Raw genomic sequence first — 24,569 nt, 5'->3', positions numbered from 1 at the left:
CTCTCTCAGCACCCTTGGATGTAGTCTGTTGTGTCCCATGGATTTCTATGGATCAAGTTCTTGCAAGTAATCTTGACTTGGACTTTATCTACTGCTGGCAGTTCTCCTCTTTGAATGCTTTTACAAAGCTCAGAGGCCTGGGAGATCTTTTTGGTGACAGTGGAGGCAAAGAAGGCATTATGTCAGCTGTATATGTGTTCATAGTCATTAGATCACAGACCCCATTCAGCAACGGTCCCAAATTTTCTTTGTTCAGTCTACTACTACTTATTCTTTGCTCCCCTCAGGATCTTGAACTCCACTTCACAGTCACTATAGCTACTGCTAGCATGGTCATTTAGTATTACACCTCCAACGAGCTATTCTACGCTACTGAACAGCAGATACACCTGTGCGTCACCCCCAGTTGCCTACTCCATTACCAGAGTCAAGAAGTACCCTGACACTCTCCAGAAATCTCCCTGTTTGCATTCTATTGTGTTGTCCTTCTAGCAATAACAGGGAGGTTAAAGTCCCCATAAGAACCAGGTCTGTGATACAGAGTTCCTCAAGTTATTTAAAGAAGAGTTTATCTACTTTCTCACCCTATCAAAGAATAGTTGAGGTTAGAAGGGGCCTCTGGAGGTGGTCATCTTGTCCAAGCCCCCTGCTCAAGCAGGGTCACCTAGAGCCAGTTGCCCAAGACCATGTCCAGATGGCTTTTGAATATCTCCAAGGATGGAGAATTCACAACCTCTCTAGGCAACCTGTGCCCTCACTAAAAAAAGTTTTACCTTACGTTCATATGGAACCTCCTCTCTTTTGGTTTGTGCCCATTGCCTCTGGTCCTGTCACACCCTTCCTTCAGGTATTTATACACATTGGTAAGATTCCCCCTGATCCTTCTCTTCTCCAGGCTAAGTCCCAGCTCTCAAAGGCCTTTCTTCATATGAGAGATGTTCCCCTTGATGCTGTCAGTGGCCCTTCACTGTAGTCTCCAGTAGCTCCATTTCTCTCTACTGGGGGGCCCAGAACTGGACAAAGTACTCTAGGTGTGGCCTTACCAGCGCTGAGTTAGATTGGATGGTCTAGCAAACTCACATCACAATGAGGTCCATGTCACTCGCCTCTCCTCTGACCCTGACCCCTAAGATCTGAACCAGACTGTAATCCACCCTATGGAAGAGCTCCACACACATACACTGCTCCCCTTGAGGGCAACCACTCCCCTTGTCTTCTCTGCCTGTCTTTTCTCAAGAGGAGCAAATTTTCATCAATGGTGTTTATATACATAAAAAACGGAAAGAGAAACATGTGCAGAGAAAGGCACAGTATAATATTGGAGAGGAGTAAAAAAAGGGAGGGGAATGAATAGTAAAGGAGTTGGTAATTACCAAGTTTAATACAAAATGTTGATGATTTCAGGTCTTGAGGACACAGATGGTAGGAATGTGGAAGAAGTAATGCACTTGGAAGCTACAGAACATTTAAAAAAACAGACGGGGCTTGCCAAAAAACACAGAGACAAAAGGATAGCAACTGTTTCTTTGCCTGAAGATAAGGAACACTTAGAGGCTCACCTCAAACACAAAAATACATGCACACATTTACACACAGTGCTACGACTTTGAAGAAAAATCTATCCTTTCTTAAAACAGTTTCCACGTAATTTTAAGCCAACAATGGAAGAGGTTCTGAGTTTAAAGTAGGTAAACAGGAGTATAAGAAAATTGCTTCTGACAAGATGCAACTATCAGCACCTTTTTGCTGTTGTGACCACAAACCTGCTACAGTAAAGCTGAGAAGTACACGAATGATAAGACAGGTACATCCAACACAAAGGAATACAGTAGACAGCAATACATGGGTCTGACTTAAGAGCTGCTCCCAGAACAAACTCAGCCACCGCAACTTCATGTTTTAGGTAGGTGACATGGAAAGATACCAGCTTACACTATGTCTCTCACAGCAATTCTGATGTAAATACAACTTGAGTGCTAATGTTCACTGTGTATAATCTCTCTTCCATAGGTCTCACCTTTTCACAGTAGGGTATAACCTGACCCAGAATACAGCTAAATTTTATTTAGTCCTGATTATGAAGTTATCAATCCTTACAAGAAAAACTGTTGTAATTCCCAACTGATCATTGACATAACATAAAGTTTGTCCTCGAATACAAAATGAAAAGACAGCTTCTGAAGACAGACGGTGAAAGTAATTCTGAATATTACTTTAGTCCCTTAAAAAATAACAAGACTAAACTTAGAAGTAAAACATCAAAGGATGAAAAACCAAGTATCTACTACTACAGGAATAATTGCTTCAGACAAGCAGAGAAAAGGAAGAAGAGTCTTTTAAAGAAAGAAACAAAGACCTTTTCCATCTTCACTAAAGTGGGAAATATGCCGAATAAGACTGAAGAATTGCAAACATATGTTTTCAAAATGAAATGTGACTTGTTAATTTAGACCTTGTCTAAATCAAGAAGACAAGTGGGATAGCTATATTCATTCCAATACCCTGTAGTGTCAAAAAAGACAATAGAATCCAATCTGGTTGAGCTCAGATGCAAGAAATTAAATGAAGAATTTAAGGAGAATAATAAATCTGGCAAAATGAAAAGATAAAGCATGTTTTAAAATGAAGTAAAAAACAACTAAAATACAAGGAAAACCAGAATATGCAGCAAACAGTACCTTCTAACTGCACTCAAATTATAGAAATTACAATTAAAATTTATTTTTCTATTACATCCATCATACAAGTAGCAATCCCAAGCATGTCAGAACACGCAACATACAGCAAGTATTTATAACGGTACTAGAAGAGGCACATAAGTCTCGAAAAAAAAGGTAAAATAGAAAAACATACATAGATCATGACCAAGACAAGCATGTACGAAACTTGTTTAAAAAAAGATGCTTGGAGACTTTGAAAAATTAAAACATTATTAAAATATCCAACAATGCTCATATGTTGGGGAAGGTGCAGAAAAAGAGATGTAAACAGCAGGGTCTATTCATCTAGCTTTTGATTAAAAAAAAAAGACATATGCCTTTGACCCCAAGAAGCAGATGGTAAAGGGATGTTACACGTAAACATTTAAAATTAGTCAGTCATTTTTGATGAGTGCCATAAATGAAAACCCTGCATCCAATCCCGTTTCTCTAGGCATTAGAAAACATTGCCCTCCTATGCAAAAAATTGTCTGTATGTCCTTAACACAAGAGAGAACAAGCTACAGGAAATTTGAGTTTAAATAATTCAAAGACAAAGAATAGCAATCTTCTGAAATAATTAGGAAAAAAACCCCCAGCCTCTTTTTCCCTTTTTTATTTAAGCAAAACAAATACGGGGGGGGGGGGGGGGGGGGGAGGTACGGAGAGGGGAAGAAGGGGGAGAGGGAGAAAGAAAGGGTGAAGAGAGGGAGAGAGATTGCAGCAGAAGCATGGATGGATCTCTTCTGCTTGCTCTTCTTTTCACTGCACCTGCATCCAACACCCTGTTTCAGGTCCTTGGCTGTCTTCAGATTCAGAACTGTAAGGAATGTTCTATTCTCCATCTAATTCCAGTGCAGCCCTACAGTGGCAACACTGGAGGCACTGCAGACCAAGTCATATCACTTAATTACTAGCACTTTGCAAGGAAGGAACAGTTGAAACACTACACACTGCAGTAGTGCAATGCATCCTTACTAACCACATAATTTGAAGCATGCCAGTCCCTTGTGTCCATATATGTTACCATTTATGTCCACTTATTAGTTATACTCTCGTAACACAGCTCCTAGCACAAAGTCTTTTAAAAAGGCACTTGTGCAAGTACTTTTCCACTGGTGTTTTATCAATTCTTTTCTCTTTTTAAAGTACTAATAATTCTGTCAAATGTAAATGCAACTGGTGTTGCATACAAGGTCCTCTTTTTTTTAAGCACTAACAGCTGTGCACTGTACTTCATAAAATTTGTTTGGAGGGAAGGAGAGGGGAACAAAAGCTTCACTAGTTTGCATCAGGAGAACAACCATGAGCACAGGGCCCCTCACACACCAGAAGGACTTCTGGAAAAGGATGCTGCAGAGACAGCTGTGGCTCTTGGATTTTCAGCTTTCAGCAAGCACAGCACCATTGCTGTGTCCTACTAGATGTTCCGAGTTGAGCCTTGCTACAGACAAAATTAATTGCAATAGTTCTGCTAACACCTCTGCAAAATTTGTTTGTAAAGGTGAGACATGCTTTAAGTGTGACAAGAGCCTGTAGCTAGGGCTTTAGAAATGAAACAAGAACTTCCACAACATGGACGCAGCATGGTGGAAAACACTGATTCACACTTCTGAAATACACTGACCAGGCCTGCAGAAATACAAAAACGTGACACTTAATAAAAAATGTAAAGCTTCCTATTCACATATGTAGAAGTACTGATATTGAGGAGGACCTCTAAGGATTATTGCAAACAAGCAAACAAGAATTCCACTACCACATCAATCAGAGCAGCCAGATTGCAATGCAATTGCAGTGAGCCTTACTGGACTGCACTAGGAAAACTAAAAGAGCATTCCTGTAGCTAAGCCAACAGGGATTTTGAAGTAAAATCCTTCAGCCTTCAACTCATGTAAAGTGAAACTGATGTTTGTTGTTAATACATGACTGTGAAATGTGCAGATACACCATTCATACAGCTGCATTCGGTAAAAAAGGTATTAACTTGCAGCACAAGGACAGAGGGGCCAGCTGGGGGTAGTAACCTCTCTGAACACTCCTGGCTAGCTGAGCTTAGGAATCAGAGCCCCAGAATCTTATTGAAAAGGCAGCTTAAATGCTTTGGAATTTCTTCATCCATCTAGTCTATAAGATACTTATATTAAAATGACCCTAATAAAGCTGTACAAATAAAGCACATTATAACAACACCAGGCTATCCACATTAACCAATAAAACCAAAGAAAAAATGTCAGTTAAAGGGAGAAATGTGACATAAAATGACCTTCAATTCTACACACACAGGGGTGCCAATTTAATAGCTTTTTAAATAGGCTTAGGTGCAGAAGACATATGTTACATTTAACCTTCTATTGCAAATGTTCTCCTCTGAACTAAGTGCTTTTGTCATAACCCCAAAACTATTCCAGTGTAAAACTCAAACATTTACAGGAACATAATAATAAATATTTGAAAGCTACTGATGATAGAGAATTGAAAAGGACATCTAAAAGGTTGCAGTATTAGCAGAAAAGGCAGCTAAGTAAGATAAGGTAATCATTTAGCTACTACTATGCAGTAATTCCATGGAGAGAAACGTAAAACAAACCTGGGAGCAAATAATACACACAGGACTAATTTCTGCAGTTTGATGTCTTATAAAGAAAATGCTGCAAAAGTACAATGGCAAATATAATCCTCAAGTACTGATGAAGTTAAGAAAGCAAACAGGAAGATGGTTACCCTGCTACAAGGACGGAACTGTGAAAATAAAGCTTTGCTTACTCTCTTTTAATACAAAACTAATATACACTAACATATATACTAAATAAATACTAAATAAACATAAATAAAATAAATACTAAGTGTCAGAATGGCAGATACCAGACCTCTCTCCTTGTCTTTTGCAAGTGTAAAAATTTTGTGTATTATTCATTACCCGCTCTCCACTGCAGAACTCAAACTGATGTGCTTGGGAGTAGGAGTAATTTGTGCACATCAAAAACAAGGGTTACCTTTTGTTTTCATTGCTCAAATGGTAGGAACAGATAGTAAGCTGATTCATACTACATGAAAGCAAAGAGGTTTTGAAACAGAATTCTGTAGATAACCTCCCCCAAACTACTTCTAACTATTTTAAACAGAACAGAGAAAATCACTAACTGACATCAACCTGTGCCTTTTTTCAATGCAAGGTGAGAGGCAATCTTTGCAAGGTGATACAATCAACCTGGAAGTGCCAGCATCAACCTAAATTGAGTAGGCCAAGACAGAAACACAGAACTTGCACTGACCTTAAAATGACAGGATGCTGTAATGTTATTACATAACAACAATACTGGCACTGACCCAAGAGACAGTTATTATTTTGGGATTCACTGATTTAGAAATTAAAAGAAAGAGATTAAGGTGGGTTTTGACCCATTTTAGAATCTTTTGATTTGTACGTCCCGTTTTTCTTCTTAGTAGATTGGCTTACTATAAACCTGAAATATTCACACACGCTTCTGCAATACTACATGGCTTAAGTATTTCCTTAAGAATATTTAAGTTTAGAATTTTGAATTTAAGTAACTACCTCAACTATCTATAACTGTAGATTGATTCAGAAAATAAAATAAAAGATTGCTAAATTTCTTTCATAAAACAAGTAAAGCTAAGACAAGATATAACTTTTGCTAGGATATCCTCTACTGTTTTAAGTGCTCTTCATGAGTAGGTTTGGTCAGATAAAATGGCACCGCAACCTAACACACAGGTCTGAGGAGGCTTTGAGATCCTTCGTGGGTGTTTTTGCAGGAGGAAATTCCCATCCTATGTGAAAGGGCAGGGCAAGTGCAAACCACAAGAGGCTCAGAAGAACCCAGTATTACCAGAAAAGACAGGACAGGGAGTTAAATTCTCAAAGATCAGAAAGTTGTTAAGCATTTGTAGAGTCTGGAAAGACACATTTTTTCAGAGCATTCAGGAAAGAACATTTTGTTTAGCCCTCTAAGGATGAGTAAAATCACTTAAGCTTTCTGCTACTATTCAGACGAGGCAGCACTTCTCTTCTTGGAAGCTTACTATATGGATGTATTTCTCTTCCTTTTGCCCATACCCCAGTGTTAATGGCAGGAATTTGACTCCCCAGTAGCAGCAACAAGGAAAGCTGGTGTAGACAAGCTATTGCCAGCTGCCATTCCTTTTCAGCAACCTATCATACAGACCTGCTACTCATCCTTGCACAACATACGTTGTTTAATTAATATTTAAAGAGGCACTGATGCAGTATAGCAATCTAGATACAGAGAGAAACTTCCTGCTTTGAAGATGAATATTTGCTGAGAGGTGGTCAGGAAGGCTTCTGTTACATGTAATTATCAGCTTGATGTATTAATATTAGAAGCAGGTATTTCTTTGATGAAAATTCCATTGTTCTTCAGCTGTAGAATGTTCTAATTAGGGCTGAAGAGAAAACGACTTTGCTGGGATTTGTGACAACTGAAATCTTTTGTGCAGAGACTTTGCTTTCCATATAGTTTCTATACCTACATGTTTTCTTTATTGCCAGCTCAGTCATCTAGGTTTCCTGGGGGATCACCCAATATGCTTCTGTATCAGCTGAGCTTTAAGGTTTTTGAGCCTTTGAGTCCATATAGATTAAGAAAGAGCTGAAAATCCGGATGTTCAGATTTCAGACATGAGGTTCCCAGTATCCAGTGATGCAACATTTTGGAGCAGTCTGCTAAATAGACACGTCTGGGTCATGGCTGCTTCTTGAACAATGTCCACATACTATTTCACTCTGAACCCGAATGAAAACAAATCAAATCCTTGATAAAACATACCTACCATAACTGCCAACTTGTTCCAATTTCTTTTATAGGCATTTTGAATACAGAAAATTACACACAGGCCTCATTGCTACTGAAATAAAATTTAAACTAATATACAAGCTGAAATCAACTCCAAGTGTGAATAACTGATGATACAATTTATCTTTTCCTAAGGTAAAAAACAAGGCAATGATCCTACACTTCCACTTTGTCAAAAATCTAGCTGGAGTAGGAAAAACGATAGCACCAACATCAGCAGAGTTGTTCTCAACTTCTTCCATTCTGGGATATCTTTCCTAAGGCCCTTTGTTCCATGGGCTCCCATGGCTCTTTTTCCATAAGGGGCTCCCATGGCTCCCTGATAGCAACCGCAAAACTTGAAACCAAAAGAAAAATCAGAAAACACATCCCATGAAGCTCCTAACTTGGCCCTGAACTTTTTTTGAACATATTAGACTAACCAGGGTTGAGAGAGAAGTCATTTATTTATAATAAACACTTGCATTAAAAAAAAAAAAAACACCCAACCAAAACAAAACCCACAAAACCTCAACTCCCTTAACTAATGGTTTCTAAAAATGCTTATTCAAACTGACATATGCATGACAAGTTTCAGCTCAGTACGATTTAAGGAGGAGGAGTTATACCGCCCAGAAGAATGGTGTTTATGACAGAAATGACAAAGGATCATTCATCATAGGGTTTTTCTATGTGGAGCAGTAATAAAGCCTAAATGAGACTGCACTTCATTAGTAATTTATTTCACAGATCACTATATATACACAAATAGCATAACTCTATTACATTTTTATAGTGCCATTCATTACAGTGCTTCACATACTATATCCACATGACAACACAGAAATGCAGCTTTCTCTGGGGAAGACAGCAGCAACCAACTGCAGAGCAGTGCACAGGGAGGAAACACTTCAGGGCCAGAAGAGCAGGAGTAGGAATTCTCAGGTGAAAGAAGAAAAGGACAATATAAAACAACGAAACTGAACCCTCAGAGATGGGCAGCTAACTCAAAGAATAGTTTTACACCATTTTTGCTTGCCTGATGCCCCATTTGATTTAGACAGTAGAAATAAAAGAGAAAGACTGAATACCCTTGCCTTGTCCAGTTGGAGTGACCAACACCAGAGACTTCCACCAGAGCTCCCTGGCTGGAATTCTCTCTCCCTCTCACTTGATCCTTCAGCACTACACTGGCATTTTCTGTGTGCCACAGGAAGGAAAAGGAATCAGTTCAATTGCTTTCATCAGTCCGTATCTGGGATGCTACTCTTTAGGTATAGCAAAGGACATATCCTCAGATATCAAGAAAAGGGATGCAATTCTTTCTCCACTAAGACCTCTGCAAAGTGAGGATTTGGGGCTATTTCACTCCCCACCAGAAAACAATCCTCAAACTATCACACTTAGAGGCCAAACATTTCCATTAATCTTCCAGAGACAAATGGAGACTCCTGCCTTCCAAACACGTGGTAAAACATGGTACTCTACACAAACCCACAGAATGCTGTGTGAAGATGACAGACAGAAGGACACCTATAAATGTCTCATGACAACTGCTTTTTTGTGACTAGCTCGCTTGCGAAGTAGCCGTGTCCAATTATGCAGTGTTGGGCCTTTGAAATAACACCTGCAATGTATGCATTATGTGAACGCTTTCTGAAATAAAAATTAAAAAGAAATGCATTGCTTTTAACTAGTGAGGTATGATTAAATTCAAAATTATTCTCTTGATTTTCTTGCCAGACACTTTGCTGTATGAACCCTGATAAGAAGGTAAATGGCTTGTCAGTTCTAGAGCCTCAATTTTTAAAAATAAATTTTAAAGTAAGAAACTTCTAAGGCCCGTGTACTTGAAATGTAATTCATGAACACTGGGATCTTTGATGGTTGGACAGAAAACATGATTTTACCTAGCAGATAGTTTTTTTATCTCTTCTGGTAAATTAACTAGAATGAGAAAAAAATCAAAACTATCAGGAAAATATTTGCTGGGCACTAAGTTAAAATCTGTTTTACAGCAGGGAAAAAGGTTCTCTTAAAATTTGTCAATACTGACTTTGACTGCCTTGTGGCAGCTTGAGATTAAATACATTTAAATTGTTTCTCCTATGGCTCTGGTTTTATGCTCTTTTTCAAATATTCCATTATCAAAGTGCATAATTTCAGTCCACAACATATAGCATCTAATTTATAAGAGCCTGAGTAAATATACATCAGTACAATTTTTCTTTCTCTTTTTGTCTCATATTGCACTGCTTTCCCCTGTGTTACTGTGGTAGACACTAACTGCTAACAGTTTAAGAAATGAAACCATGGCATTTAACATACTGATTTAAGATGCAGGTTTTAATCAGTCATTTAAGTGACATGCATTCTCCACTTATTACATAAAAAGAGGGATGCTGACCATCTGCAAAAAAAATAATACCCTATTTGGGTAAGTTAATGTGTCTGAATTAAGTACATGAGTATTCCCCATTGAAATCGGTAAGACTGTTTAAATCCCGAAGTGAGGCAAGTGCGTAAATGAAATTGTTTTGGGCTCTCTTTGCTGTTTTAACTGCTACACATGCTGGAAAGATTTTTTTTTTCTTGCTCTAAGAAGCCTGCAATCCGACCAACAAATGCAGGAAGGACCAAACATTGTAGGAAACAAACTGAAATGAACTTTTATTTCCACTCTGTTACTCCCCAAATCATTCTCCTCAACAGAACTGACAACAACCCATATGAGCCTACAGCCATGAGGTCTGAACAAGAACTTCCTTACAAAAGGTGTGAATGAATGGATTCAGTGCACTGGAGCTGAGCAGATGCATATGTAGGCATGCATAAAAGGTGAGGAGGAGAAGAAACTAACAGAACTAATATTGACCTGGACATTGCTGGCACACTGCCCAGGAAGATCACAGATGAAAAGAGACTCAATGTAAATAAAGTCTTGAAGATGAGAAGTTTATCTTCAACACCATAAACCTAAATTTTAACTAATGAATTTTAATGAAAAACTAATTAAGAGATTTGGCAAGTTTGGAAGATCTGCTGGCCAGTTTCCATTTAGACAAATCAGGGAGCTGCACAGTTTTCAGAAGGAAAGGAAGCAGGAGCTGGTTGACACTTAGATAAACTTAGATAAACAGCCATTCTACATCTAACAGTTTTACCTATGAAAGTACGGAAATTTTCTTCTTATTCTTTCCTGGAACAATTCCTAGTCAATCAAATCAGCCTATGCAAACACATTGTAAAAAAGTCTCATTAAAGAAAGAAATATTGCACGATGCTACTTACCTGCCTGTCTACTTCTGGAAGCAAAAGCAGGAGGTATTGTTGAAAATGCTGAGGTAAAGAAGCAAAGGTGTGTTTATTTATTAAAGCCCTCAGGTTAGTGTTCACTAGAATAGATCCTGGTGTCTCTATGTCAATATCCTCAGCTTTGGTCCATTTCAAATGTCCTGGAGTAAATAAACAGAAATAACTTTAAAAATAAATAAAGGAAGAGAGTAAGAACAATTCTTCTTTTTAAGTTTTTAGCTTTTATTGCATAATACAGTAAGCTCCAGAGAAACAGTACTCTGAGAAGTGTAACACAGCCTTTTCTAGGTGTCTTAACAGCTTCTTTTATATTCCCTGTATTTGTCCCTTGAGCTCTTACAGGATCCATGTTCCAGTCAACATCACAGCTGACATATTCTTACTTCCAGCTCAAGAGACCAACTCAACTCAGCAGCAGCAGAAAATTTTCCTGTCATGTCATCAACATAATTATAAGCATCTATTTCCAAGCAAAAGGCTGCTTGACAAGGCTGATGTGAATCAATCATTACAGAGAGCTTCTCTTTTGCCGTGCTCTGCATCTGCAGTGCACTATGGCCTATGTAACTTGTCCCACAGCACCTGCTAAAAACTACCTGTGTGAATAGACAGTGATCATAGAGATGAGAATATTTTATGTGTTAAATTAGTGTCTGAAAACATGCATTTTTCAGAATTTTTCATAAGAACCTACGATCTAAAATGATCAACACACAGAAGGTAGCAGCAGGAATTATCAGAGGTATCAGAAAACAGGGTCTGTGAGGAAAAATACAAACCCGGGAATGAGTAAGGTAAAGACTCAGCAGAGGGAGGAGGAAATACATAAATGGCTGATGCACAGGGGTAAAGAACAATGTCTTCTTACTGTCCACAGTGGACAGCAAAGGTAACGAGCTTAAACTCTTGCACAGTAAGAACTATTTCTGTTAAGATACTGAGAAAAGAGAGCTTTCAACCACCAAGGACAAGGAGACACTGGATTAGATCCATAGGGAGGCATTACAGTCTCCATCAGTGGAAACCTTTAAGAATATGTTAGACAAATACCTGTCAGGAATGACAGGTGTATAACTGATTTTGCCCTATGACTGACGAACAAATTAGATGACCACTGGAGGTCCTGTCTGGTCTCATTTCATTGTTATTTCTAGGATAATATTTTAAAGATACTTTTTAAAGCTCCTTAAAGAGCAATTACTGCTACCTGCTTCAGGGTATATACATACTGCTACAATCCCTTTTTCCTCTCAGTCTTAACATATTATGATACTCAATATGGAAATGAAAGAAGTGGGGAGTCCAGGTGGCTGGAAAAACTCAAAAGCTAACCCCTCCCAGGAAACTCCTCCAGGTTTTGGTCTGTCGTATTTTCAAATATTTCAAAGATGCTACAAAAAGGGGTCTTAACTAAATCACACACAAACTCCAGCAGAATCTCTAAAAAAGCAATTGAAAAGAATATTCCACTGCTATGAGCAATGATGGCATTTGACATACGTGAAGTAGGATCTCTCAGCAAGGATTACAACTAACACATTAAGAAGCATAAATATATTTTACAAATGGGGGAATTTGGGCATACTGATTATTAGGAACTTTTTAAATGCTACGAACTACTTAACAGTAACATTAATAAAAATAATGCAATTATGCTTTAAATTTCTTGGAAGGCCTATAGTGGTCTCCCCTGAAAGGCTATAACATCACCCACAAAATGTATAAATGAAATAAAATGCAGCAGATTTGTAAATTCTAAAAGCTCCCCTTCAGCCACAGCCTCCCACAAACATTCTTGCAATTTCCTTTTACTTTTCAGCAGACAATACGCACTGAATGAGACAAAGATTACTTTGCACTCAGCACAAGATAACCTTTTCCAACACATATTTCCAACATACTGTATTTCAGTAGAGCAAAGACTCCATTACAAACAAATGAATGCCCTGTTATAAAGGACAATTGTATGGAAGAAGTGCTCATTTTCATGAATGCATCACAATAAACTGTCCTCACCATCTCTTCCACCCACTAGATATAAATGCAAAAAGAACACCGTCCCCAGCCGTAACACAAGTAGTATGATGTATCCGATTTTAATGCCTGTATGCATACTCTTTTCTTTAATCAATACAGAATACACATCCCCACCTTCTAAGTGACTCCAAACTGGAGTAACATTTTCCCCAGCTAACGCTTTATATGCTATGGAAAGACATACACATAGAGATGATCCAAACTAAAACAAGATATATGACTGCAAAGTCAGTAACATCCTTCAGTAGCAGATATTTTAGTAGTGTGAAAAGCCCAAGACAGTATCAGAAAGTCAAACCTAATTCTGTGTGCCTGGGTCACACATTTTCTGATTTATTTGACCTGCAACCGCTTACAGGCTACAAGTTTTATCAACTTGTGGAAGAAATATGTATATTATTCCTAGGATGATAGGCCAGTAGCTCACTGTGGATGCCCAGCATAGCCATACTTTAAAAAACCAAAATCTGTTCAAAAGAACAACAAATTCTCTCTCCTGCACTCTTCCTATGGCTAATTTAGGACCTTTACTGCAGGTCTCAAGTTTGTAATCAGATTTAGCAAAGTATTTGGGAGTAGCATGGAAAGTAGGAGTTCTGTGGAATACGACAAGAGTATGCCACTACTGCATAGCTAATTGTAACTCTGAGAGGACTTTATGACAAAACAGATGCCAATGTTTTTTATATTGTTTTCCACAGAGAAAGACATTTTGAATCTTTATATATCTGCTGCCAGAGTCTGGAGGGATCACTGCCCAGATCAGAAATAGAACCTAGAAGATGAGAGAGAAACTCGAGCTTACAGCCTTGGAAAAGAAGAGATTAGTCTCCAACATAGAGAATTAACTATGAAAAGGATGGGAGCACCATGGTTCTACATCAAAGTATAAAAATCAAAATAGGAAAAGGATAGAAATCACATAGTTGGCAGAATCAGTTAACTAAAAGGGGAAAAAGTAATCATATTTCATGGGAGCTCAGAAAGTCTACCAAACACAACATGCAGTGCATGTTGGGCACATCAGCAGAGTTTCAGACAATCAAACAATGTCCGGAACTGAATCGTGCACTATATAGGACACTGGACCTATTCTCAAAGATGTTTAACAACTGTTCTATTAGTATCCCCAGAAATATTATGTCATAAGAGAAAGATTTCAGCAGGTACAAGAACAGAAACTCTTAAACCTTACACAAAGTTCCCTGCATTCCAAGTGTGGTGTCCCAAAAGGCCAGAGGATTTTTTCTGAAATCCACAAAAAATCTAATGAATTCACTCTACATTTGGTATCATTGGCCAACAGTTGATGAAATATCTGGGGATGGGGAGGAATGTAAACATCAAATTACATATCTCAGTCTTAAATGTAAAGTTACAAGAAATCATCTAAAATTGAACGTATCTTTGCATAGCAAAGGAGTACTGAAGGAGTGTTTTCAGTTTTGAATAATGCCATTTCATCAACATAGAGAACTAGCTATCCATCTGAGACTAATGAATAATCTGAAGAAAGATCATATATGAAACCAAAGTATGCTTTCATGGGAGGCTGTGACACAGTAAGGCTTGCAGGAAACAGTTCGCCAGGAACTGGCAATAGCATATTTAACAACCAGCCTATGATATTTAGGAAGTAAAGTACTTCCAAGCTATTTTACAGAATTGTTATGTATAAAAACAGGCGGGATAATAATAAAGAAGAACAATCTTATCACCACAAAGACAGATATTAAGTAATTTTTAGGATGATCCAGCCACTACAAAAAGCTTGTTTGCTAACTTTTCCAATATGGCCACATTGCAAAATACTTCTCTAAATGATTCAGCAGTCTGCTGAATGCAAAAAGTCCTTTGTAAAGGTAAAGAAACAGTTATGTAATTATTCTACTTTACTTTAGCTGAGACAAGAGTCTTAGTGAACACTACCATTTTCTGCTCCTTAGGGAACATTTCCAATTATATTTCATGCAGAGCAGGAAAATCTGCCTATCACATGCAGCTACTGAGAATTTACTCTTAGCATCTCTTCAGAGAAAATTCTTCATTAATTACAGATCATCATCCATGAATCTTGCTAAAAAACACAGAAAATAAAACCAGAAACTGTATCTACCACCTCAAGAGATGTAGCTTCAAAATAATTAAGGATCCAACTGAAGAAATAAATCAACCAAAGAAAGAGAATCAACCAAAAATGATATGCCAAATCTCTATATGACATGGAATAATGCAAATGAAGAAAAGAGGGTTAACTTCTAATAGGGCAGGTATGTAAGCAAATATGCTATTATCTTTGGGAATGAATGCGTATTAGATTGCAAGCAAATTTACCAGGAAGAAAGAATACGTGCTACACCCTGCCCCCATCCCTCAAAAAATCATAATGCAGCAATCAGAGGCTAATTGCTAAATGACCTCTCTGCCTGCAGTTGCTTAGGTCTGTCAAACTTTAAAAAGCAACTACAGAAAAGCATTCTGGGGGAAAAAATATTGCCCATGGATTTTCCAGGTAGCCAGAAAGATACTTTCTTGAGAAAGGGTCAGCTGCTGAGTTTGAAAAAGGGACAGATGAACCAGAAAAATAAAACTTTTAAAGAGAACATGGAGTTTAGAAAAATATCAGTATTACAATAACAAGTAAGATATTTATTTTACTCCTACTCACCTAAACCAGATTTTTTTAACCTCTTTAAGTGCTGGCTTGTTTGTTTTCCAGTTGGAGACTTTTGCCCATGTTTCATCTCTTTATCAGAACCATCTGCTTCACCATTTTTAGATTCAGATCCTTAGGAAAAAATAAAATCCCCCAAACATGATACTGATGCACTTGTACCAACAATAGCCCCCAGCTCCCCCTACACTGTAAACAAAACAAAAATAGGATTTAAAAAAAATTGATATCTACTTGCTGAAAGGCAATACACCTTTCTGGTCATAATATGATTCCTCATCATCAGAGGAAATGGAAGTAAAAGCTCAATAAATCAATTAAGTGCTAAAAACTAAAGTTTACTGAACATTGCAGTCAATAAAAATGTTCACTGATCTAATAAAAATAATGTTTTCCTATAATGCCCAAGAGATAACTTTAAAAATATTTTAACCTCAAGTTACGGGGTAATAAAGCAATCTAAAGGAGAAAAAAGATCATTTCTTTGTGAAGAAACATTTATAGAAGAGATATACGCCTGGAAATATAATTGTCGATTTGTGTTAAACATAGACATTGAAATATCTTAAAATGAAGCAACTTAACCACCAGAACTAAAGGTCAAGGTTACACTGCAGTGATAAGCATGGTACCAGAGGAAGAAAAGCTAACAAAAGGATCTGAGTATTGCAATGCAGAATTGAGACACAAATTCACATTCACAGAGAAGCTTGCCTTTTTTTTTCCCTCTCCCCTTTTTATGGCACTGAATACCAGCATGCGGTCCTCCACTAGGGTTCCAGAGCCAAACAAAATGTTACTTTGCATTCCTTTAAAGCTGCTGCTATTACCAATTGTCATTTTACTGTGTGCCTTCAGTTCTTTATTAAAGAAAAATCTCCATCCTTGAGACACCAGATTTGATAAGGAAATAAAGACGTTAAACAAAGCCACCAAGTGGAAATATTATTTCAGCAATTCCAAATTCTGTATGCTATACAGCTGATTCAGAGGAAGGCTCTGTGACTAGAGCTGATCTTGCAAACGGTCTTTTAGCTATTTACCTGAAGGTGAATCCGACTGCTCATCAGACACCTTTAATGGTGTCAAAACAACACGAGGAACAGTCTTGTTTACCATCATTGAGACTCCATTTCTTCTTTTCTGCTGTTGTCTTAAAGCCTACAAAAACGATAACAAAACATAAAAATGTAACAAAAAATAATGCTTATAAGTGAATTACATGAGACATTTATCTACCATTAAACTGAATCTCTTAAAATAAGCATAATTTACATAGCTACTGACTTGCCAGACTTCACACTTGTCCCCTTTATGTCATTTTCCTTTAAAATATAAAATCAGGCTTTTGGTTATAAAGAGAAAGAAGATGCACCCTAGATCATTTTCCAATACAGTTTTGACAACAAAGAAGCACGTAACTGTTTGCTCTACTTTAACAACACAACATGATAACCCATGGAATGTGAAACTAAGACTTCCAAGTAAAAAAAATGTAAAATAAATGTTGCAAAACCAGAATAAAAATATATATGTCTGCACATCTCTCGCAGGTGCATCCTCTCCAGTATACTGCTCAGTCAATCAAGTTAACACAGAGTGTCATCAGTATGTACAGCATGTAAGGACTACAGTATTGATGCACTCACTCAGCCGTGAGTAGTACTGCACAAAATCACTGAACATGGCAGGAATCATTTATTTTTGTGAAGGGAATCAGTCCTAATCTTGGAAACCTTGCAGCACTTGGCTTCTGTCTGCTTGACTTTGGGCATTAACCTTCAGAACACGAACATGATGGTGTTCTGGCAAATCTGGGGAAAAATGATACAAGAATAAATCTCTACAAATAGGAGTGCTTTGTGTTTCATAAATGGATCGAATACAGGGTTGATAATGTAATACAAAATATTTAAAGATTAGAAATAGCAAATACCTGTCAGACTGTTTTATATGGAAAATGGTATCTGATTCAAAAGATCTTAAAACAAAACTTACAAATATGAATACTTGCCAATTAATAGATTTGCAAGCATTAAGATTCTGGAATTAATCAGAATGGGCTGGGCTTAATACAGATCTGTCCTACCCTCCTGTCTGTTCTTCTCCAATCTTAGTGTGCACTCTCTTTTTATAACTGTGATTTGTGTTATGATCTGGGGGGGTGGGGGGGGGTGGGGATTTATTAAAGTAATACTATATCGACAAGGAACATATTTGATATGACTTATCCCTGTAGGTTTATGAGCATGAATGACTGATGCCTTATAAGGTTTAAGTCTGTAACTTCAATTAATCTGTAATATCTTTCAAAAATGTTCACATAGCTAAATAAAAAAAAAAACTCTGAAAAAAAAAGAAATCGATATCACTCTATTCCTCTAAATAACATACCACACAACATAAAATACACCAAGCCACACAAAAGCTATTTCATTGATTAACCCCTTTTATAGTACACTTCTTAAAGACACATAAGCGCTGTGCAATAAAAAGCAAATTAGAACACTTGAAATCAAACAAAGAGAGGAAGCTGGTCAGATCTGCACTGAACCAAAGAAGCAAGCAGAAAGCCATGAAGAACAGCCTATAATTCACACATTTTTGAGACAGAAAATTCATACTGGTATTGAGCAAGCACAGCCAGACTTGTGGACAGAAAATTCCAAAATGTTAACATTTCTCAAAAATTCCCCAAAATTCCAAAAATGACCCTCGGTGCACAGTCCTGCCAAGCTACGTGTGAAACCAGGTGATCCTTATTTAATAGTAATACCACTGAGACAGTAACAAATAGTCCACTAAAAATTAACTGAAAAGACATCCAACTTCTGTGCTAACATCATAGCAATATAACCACAGCCCAAACTTTGTATTGCTGTGTCCCACAGCCTGACTTGCCTGATGAAGAGCAAAGAGAAGACATATCCATCCTCAGTGTCATCCTCCCTAGACAAATGAGTAAGAGCCCAATCGATGCCCATGTTCTCCTCCAGCCTCCTCCTGACCTTTCAAGACAATTTCCACCTCTACCAGGGACCATAGCCTTGTTGCCAGCATCCATAAGGAAATACCATTTTAATGATTTATACAGCCACTGTGACAAAGGCAGGTTCTTTGTAAAGCCTCATAGTTGATTTTCAATGCTTCAGACTGGACTCCCACGAATGAGAGAAAGTAAGCAGCAGTGTATCCTCCATCAATGAGAGGTAGTCAGCATTCGTACACCTTAGGTGACACACACTGCTGGAGCGAGGGCAGCACTACCCAATCTTTGTCAGGCGTACCACTTACCTTCTTTCGTGTTACAGGAAGGCCACTTGTGGACCTTAAGCACACATTTATGCAACTGATCTGGCACTTCCAAGAAGCACAGGCTCACAGAGCACTAATGCAAGACAGCACAGCTTATCCCAGCACACCCCGGACACTCAGAGCCACAAAAGCGGGGAACACAGCTGGGAGCAGGCAAATGTTGCTACCAGAACTATTTACTTTGAGGCATAGCCCACTTCTGAGCTACAGGCTAAGCACCTCAACATGTGAGGATCAAGCACAAACCTTAAAGACGCCATTTCCCTTTGACACACATTTGCTTTTCAGGGTTTTTTTTTCCCCAACATTCATTGTTTCACTGCCAGTCCCTCCCCCATCTCCTCCAGTTTCACAACGTAAGGAACTGATCACCATGCAGGGCCCATCATTAAGTTTGGAAATCAGCCTGTATGGAATGACTCAAGCTGACAGTAAAGGTACACACATGTGGACACCTAAAAGACAAGTTGTAGAATGGAAAAAAATTTAAAACCATGCGGACATCAAAATCTAAGTCAAAGTTTTAACACAAAGTGCCAATGAATTACGCTGTGCCCAGAGAACAGACGAATAATCTTCCCTATGCCTCTCTATCTTTTCATTTGTCAAAGGAAAGCTATGAAGCAGGGGAGGAGGGTACAAAAGCATCAAGTAAATAATCTAACATTTGATTTTCAGGGTAAAGAGATGGCTGAGATTTTGCTCAGTCATCCTGTTTAGTGGGACATATTATTCCCAGCTAATCACAACAATTTTGTGTTAAATTTTCCTTTGAATTTAAAGCTGCAGGGTCTGAAATTTTGGATAGACAAGTCTTTGCAAGACAACACTAGGAGCAACCCAGCAGAGGGAGAAATTGCCAACTGACACCTAGTTACTAGTAAAGCCAAACACCAGAAGGAGTTAAGTATAAACCAAGGACACTCTGTGCAGTCTCTGCTGAGGATGAATATATAACTTCTCTGCACTTAGCCTGAGGGATATTAATTTTAGGATACAAGACTACTGTAGGGTAAGACAAGAATCTTGTATCCCAAGATTAATTCTACTTAGCTGGGAACTCAATGGGATTACTCACAGCGAAACATACACCAAACGCTTTGCTATATTGAGCTTTTAGTGCACCAAGCTAATTTAGTGCTTTCCTAGTCACCACGAGCAAAAAAATCTCTACTTTTGGCTCTTCTGGTGAAGGGAATAAATGCAAAGTAGATGAGTCAAATTTGTAACTAGCACTGAAGAAAATGAGAGATTTTGTAACTTATTAAAAAAAAAAAAAGATTCCAGATCTCACTGTAGATACAGAAACAGTAACTAACACAAACTACATTGGCATCTTTTACTGACACAGCCTTTTGCATCTCATCCATATTTAGAGATAGATAACCTCCTAGCTGGGCTTCCTACAGATCTGCAACAAAGAGCTGATGATTCTACCAAATGATAAGGTGTCATTTTTACTATGTAAAGTAAGAGAGAAACACATATAGCACATATGATAGCTTACATAAAGTATATATCTTTTTAATGAGACTCTATGTTTACCTTTCAAATGTATTCAATCACTTCGTGCTAAATGCTTGAGTTTAAAAAGCTGCAAGTTGTAAATTCCTAGAACTGATCACTGTAAGTATTCTGTAAAACATTACTACCATCCTATCTGTACAGCACATACATAAAAAAGGAGAGAAAGAAAATGAAAGTTCATGTGGTATACAAGTTAAACATTAAAAGCTCTCTTAAAAGCACCACCAAAATATAGTACTTACATCCAGCCTTTCACAAGCGGATTTGCAAAGGACATCTGTGAATCTCTCGCACATAATGAGTATGGAGAATTCCCAATATTCCCATTCATAAAAATGAACCTGTGACCATCTGTTGAATAACGCTGCCACGGTCATTATACAGGGCTTGGCATCATTAATTTGTTTAATGAAATTATTTTTATTGCCAAAATCTTTAAGTAACCTATCAATCCATTTTCATCCAAAGAACTCAAAATAACATAAAAAGATGAGTGTTAAGAAAACATAAACTCTGAAGATAGATGGCAAAAGAAAAACACCATGCAATTAACAGTGATCTAATTCCAAGCAGTTTTTTATAAAGAGGTGACAAGAGCAAGTCTCCTTCTCTTTTTCAGGGAGTTTATGCCCCTGTTGGGAGTATACCAGTGTGTTGGAGTTTTCATGAATGCCGTTATCTGTTCTTAAGAATAATAATTTCATATTTATTTCATCTTGACACAGGAAAGACTTCTTCACCCATGTGACAAAATGGTTGACTCTCTTCAGTAAAAACTAATAAAGTCATCTTTGAAGTAGGAATGAAAGGAAACAATATAAACTAAAAGGTAACTGAAGAGAGGGGAAAAATACATCCCCAAAAGAGCACCAGAAGCAAAATGTCAAGCTCTATGCTCTGATTTTACTGCTGCTCCAGATATTTTTTTATTATTTTTCTTTCCCACATCTTTTCAACTCAGAATGAAAAAATGCAGCATACAGATAAACCATTAATGCAGAAAACCACTTTCATTTGAGGTTAAATGCATGACACGCTGAGAATGTTAAAAATTAAGTTATTAACAACAAAGATATGTAACACTTGGTTGCATTAAGCAACATCATCCCAGATTTCTATTTGTTCCATAAATGTCAAGTCTACATTCTGAAACTCATATCATGAAACATAACCTTTGAAATTTCACACATTATGGATCAGAAATGTAAAGCTATGGAATTCTCCCGTTCTGCCATGTGAAAAACACAAGCTATGATACACTGAGAAAAGTCTATTGCACAAAATAAATAGCAACTGGTCATCATGGTCATGGATCCCAAATTGGCAAAGATGAAACAAATTTATAGTTTATCACTGATTCACTTAACACCACCATAAAATTCAGTCTTTTTCCTCTCTCTCACCCTCATTTTGTTAGTAAAATTAAGACAGCCTTTAATTCCCATGTCTCTATTAAATTAAAATTTCGCAGTGGCAACCTGTTTCATGGATACACAAAGCAGTTAAAATAAAACAGTAAGCACCACAAATCATGAAGAATAAACACATTCTTATTTTCAGGATGCCACTACTTCTTATATTAAATATACATTAAAAGTACTCAGTTATAAGCATGCAAATGTAAGATTAAAACAACAATAAAGATGTCCTATGGAAACAGCTACAAAGTACAAAGTGCCATTTCCAAAGCATAGAGCAAATTAATTTACTTCCAACCAGACTTGTACACCAAACATAACAGTATTGGTGCCAAGTATACACAACCGATCATTTGGAGATGAAGAGTAGTGGTAGAACACCAGGCTGGAAGTTTGGAGACCTAGGGTTTATTTTCAAACTCTGCTAATAACTTCTCAAATAAGCATCTGTTCTTGCCCTGTGCCATCCTCCTGCCCTGTGACACTTATATCTGTACTTGGAACAAAAAAAAATTCTTGCTGCGTATTTGTTCTTTAGGTCCCAGTAGTGGTCAGGGTCTTTCTGTACAACTACAGGATACATAAACAACTGAACATCTATCTCAGTTCTCTGATATATACAGTATCTATATACAGTATCTCTGTATATTAACCAACATTGAACTAAAGTGCTTGGACATTCATGGTGCAGAGACAGAGAGATGTGTGTATTTATGTGTGTGTCTGTGCACCTGCAAGCCAGCACCATCTTCTATAGGATTACAATAATGCATTCCCAGCTACAGTTGCTGCAGATCATGATAGACTGCAGAGTAAACATTTTTTTGGTTTCCCAACCACAGAACCAAGAGAAGGACAAAAAACCATGTGGTGTGTTCAATGTCTGTTCTGACTTGTATGTGAATGGGAATGATGATAGCATACACATCAACTCAGCGACACTTTTTTCCAAGAAGAATGTTGGGGTTTTTTTAAATTGTTTGTGTAGTGTTAAACTAATAATATCTATCAGCTGAAAAGTGCTTTATGGGGAAATCTGTTTCTTGGCACAACAAAGCACATATAGGTAAGGAAACAGTTTGTAGAAAGCCGTTTAAAAACAAACTAAAATAAAGATAGCAATGTCAATACAAAATCTTAAAACAGCAATTGACATTTTCCATTAGGTCAAATTTGCAAACATACTCTGCACAGGGTGCAAAGCATACAGTGGGGGCTTTCAGGGCTAGACTACCATTCTCCAGCTAAAAAATATTGTCATATTATCTCTCAGAGAAACAGGTGTACCAATTTACATTGCACCAACGTAAGCACTTACAGTGTAATGCCTTTCTGCCAGACATCCTGTTTCAGCCTGGATTCTACTACATGCCCACACACCCTGAGCACACAGCCTTCTGGGGACCTACCCAACAGCTCCTGGAACAGCATTTGTAGATAACTACTTTTCAGCGTTTTGCAGGAGGCTTCCTAGAGCTCTGAAGAGTTGTGAGCTGTTCCAACTCCTGTCTTTCCCTGAAAAGGCCAACCATTTCTAGGATGCACTTCAAAATCAAGGCATGATTCATTTTCACCTGGGTATAATTTCATGTTATAAACCATTCAAATCAAAAGCTGTTCTTGTCATATGGCCCAGAAGAAGATATTCACTTAGACACCCACTGCCACTATATGGAAAAATCATGTAACATCATTGGAGAAGCTGGACTGGGACTCTCATCTCCAGTGATGATATTTGTCATTAATACAGTAGCAATGACCAATCTATCTTAAATAGTGCCCCAGGTTACTTAAAGAAAAACATTATCAGACAAGTGCAATGCTTAGAACTAGGCTGCTATCATCAGCTTGATTGTCTGAGACTTGGGACAAGCAACTGCATCTACAGAAAAGAGCAAAGAGAGTGCTTTTGACCTATATTTTGAAAGGACATTCCACTATGTAGCAGTGGTAGATTTAACCAAAGGTAATGTTCATGCCACGACATATTTTAAGTGAGGGACACTGTCCTACAGTGAGGTAGAGGGGCAACTACACTTCAACATGGTAGTGTTCTAAAGTTGCTTTAAAATTCTTCTTAGTTATTTCTCAGAGTAAGAAATTCTGGAAAATACATTTATTAAAACAGAAAACATGCAGGAGCACTGCAAAAAGCATGCTATGCAAACAACCCCAGAGGAAAAACAAACAAGCAGAATGCCCCAGCAACTGGGAGCTAGTTATTAAAAAGCGGTACAAAAAAAAAAATACAGGGATTGTGTGGATTCCTGTCCTTTTCTTTCCATCACAGGTAAGGGCTGAGGACCATGGGGATGACCCAGAAGAAAGTCTCATAAACACTGTCTTGCGTCTTACCAAAGCACTGTGTTGAGCAGCTGGTACATGCTGCCCATGCATAGGGACCTTTAGAGGGACATACCGTGCAGCCTGCCTTCGGGCAATGCATGTACTCCCTGAAGAGCTCCTGCTGGAACTCTTGCTCTTCCAGCTTCTTTTCCCCATTATGCAGTCTCCCTGCCATAGTTTTCTCTGTCCTCTTCCCTAGATTTGTCTTGGCAATCAGAAAATCAGTTTAGTTTATCATCTTCGAACTTCCATTTTCCTGAATGCATTTTGTAAATTCCACTGTCCCTTCCCATGTCTCTCTAGAAGTCAAAAAGCAACATGTTTTTCTTGTTTTCCATTTGTTGACAGGAAAATTTGTCAAGTATCATCACTTATGTTGCCAGACATCTGATCAAATGCTTCAGCTAGGGAGCCAGAATTC

General features: G+C 37.8%; 1 protein-coding gene across 5 annotated transcripts in view; it reads right to left on the bottom strand.

Annotated features, from left to right (window-relative positions):
- The window catches only part of ASXL3 (ASXL transcriptional regulator 3), a 131,572-nt gene that overhangs the window by 34,092 nt on the left and 72,911 nt on the right, over positions 1-24,569 (bottom strand). For 2 of the 5 annotated variants that reach the window (XM_075494572.1, XM_075494567.1), the window contains 3 exons: positions 16,586-16,703; positions 15,537-15,656; positions 10,808-10,971 (listed from right to left, as the gene is read on the bottom strand). In XM_075494572.1, coding sequence (XP_075350687.1) covers positions 10,808-10,971; positions 15,537-15,656; positions 16,586-16,703 — 402 coding nt within the window. Of the gene's footprint in view, positions 1-10,807; positions 10,972-15,536; positions 15,657-16,585; positions 16,704-17,191; positions 17,357-20,626; positions 24,510-24,569 lie in introns of those variants that run through there. The other 3 variants (XM_075494570.1, XM_075494568.1, XM_075494569.1) reach the window with 3 other exon arrangements.

This window comes from Mycteria americana, chromosome 2 (assembly GCF_035582795.1).
Source record: "Mycteria americana isolate JAX WOST 10 ecotype Jacksonville Zoo and Gardens chromosome 2, USCA_MyAme_1.0, whole genome shotgun sequence".
NCBI lineage: Eukaryota > Metazoa > Chordata > Aves > Ciconiiformes > Ciconiidae > Mycteria > Mycteria americana.
Note: the sequence above shows the minus strand (reverse complement) of the source record. Positions and strands in the feature narration are given on the sequence as shown.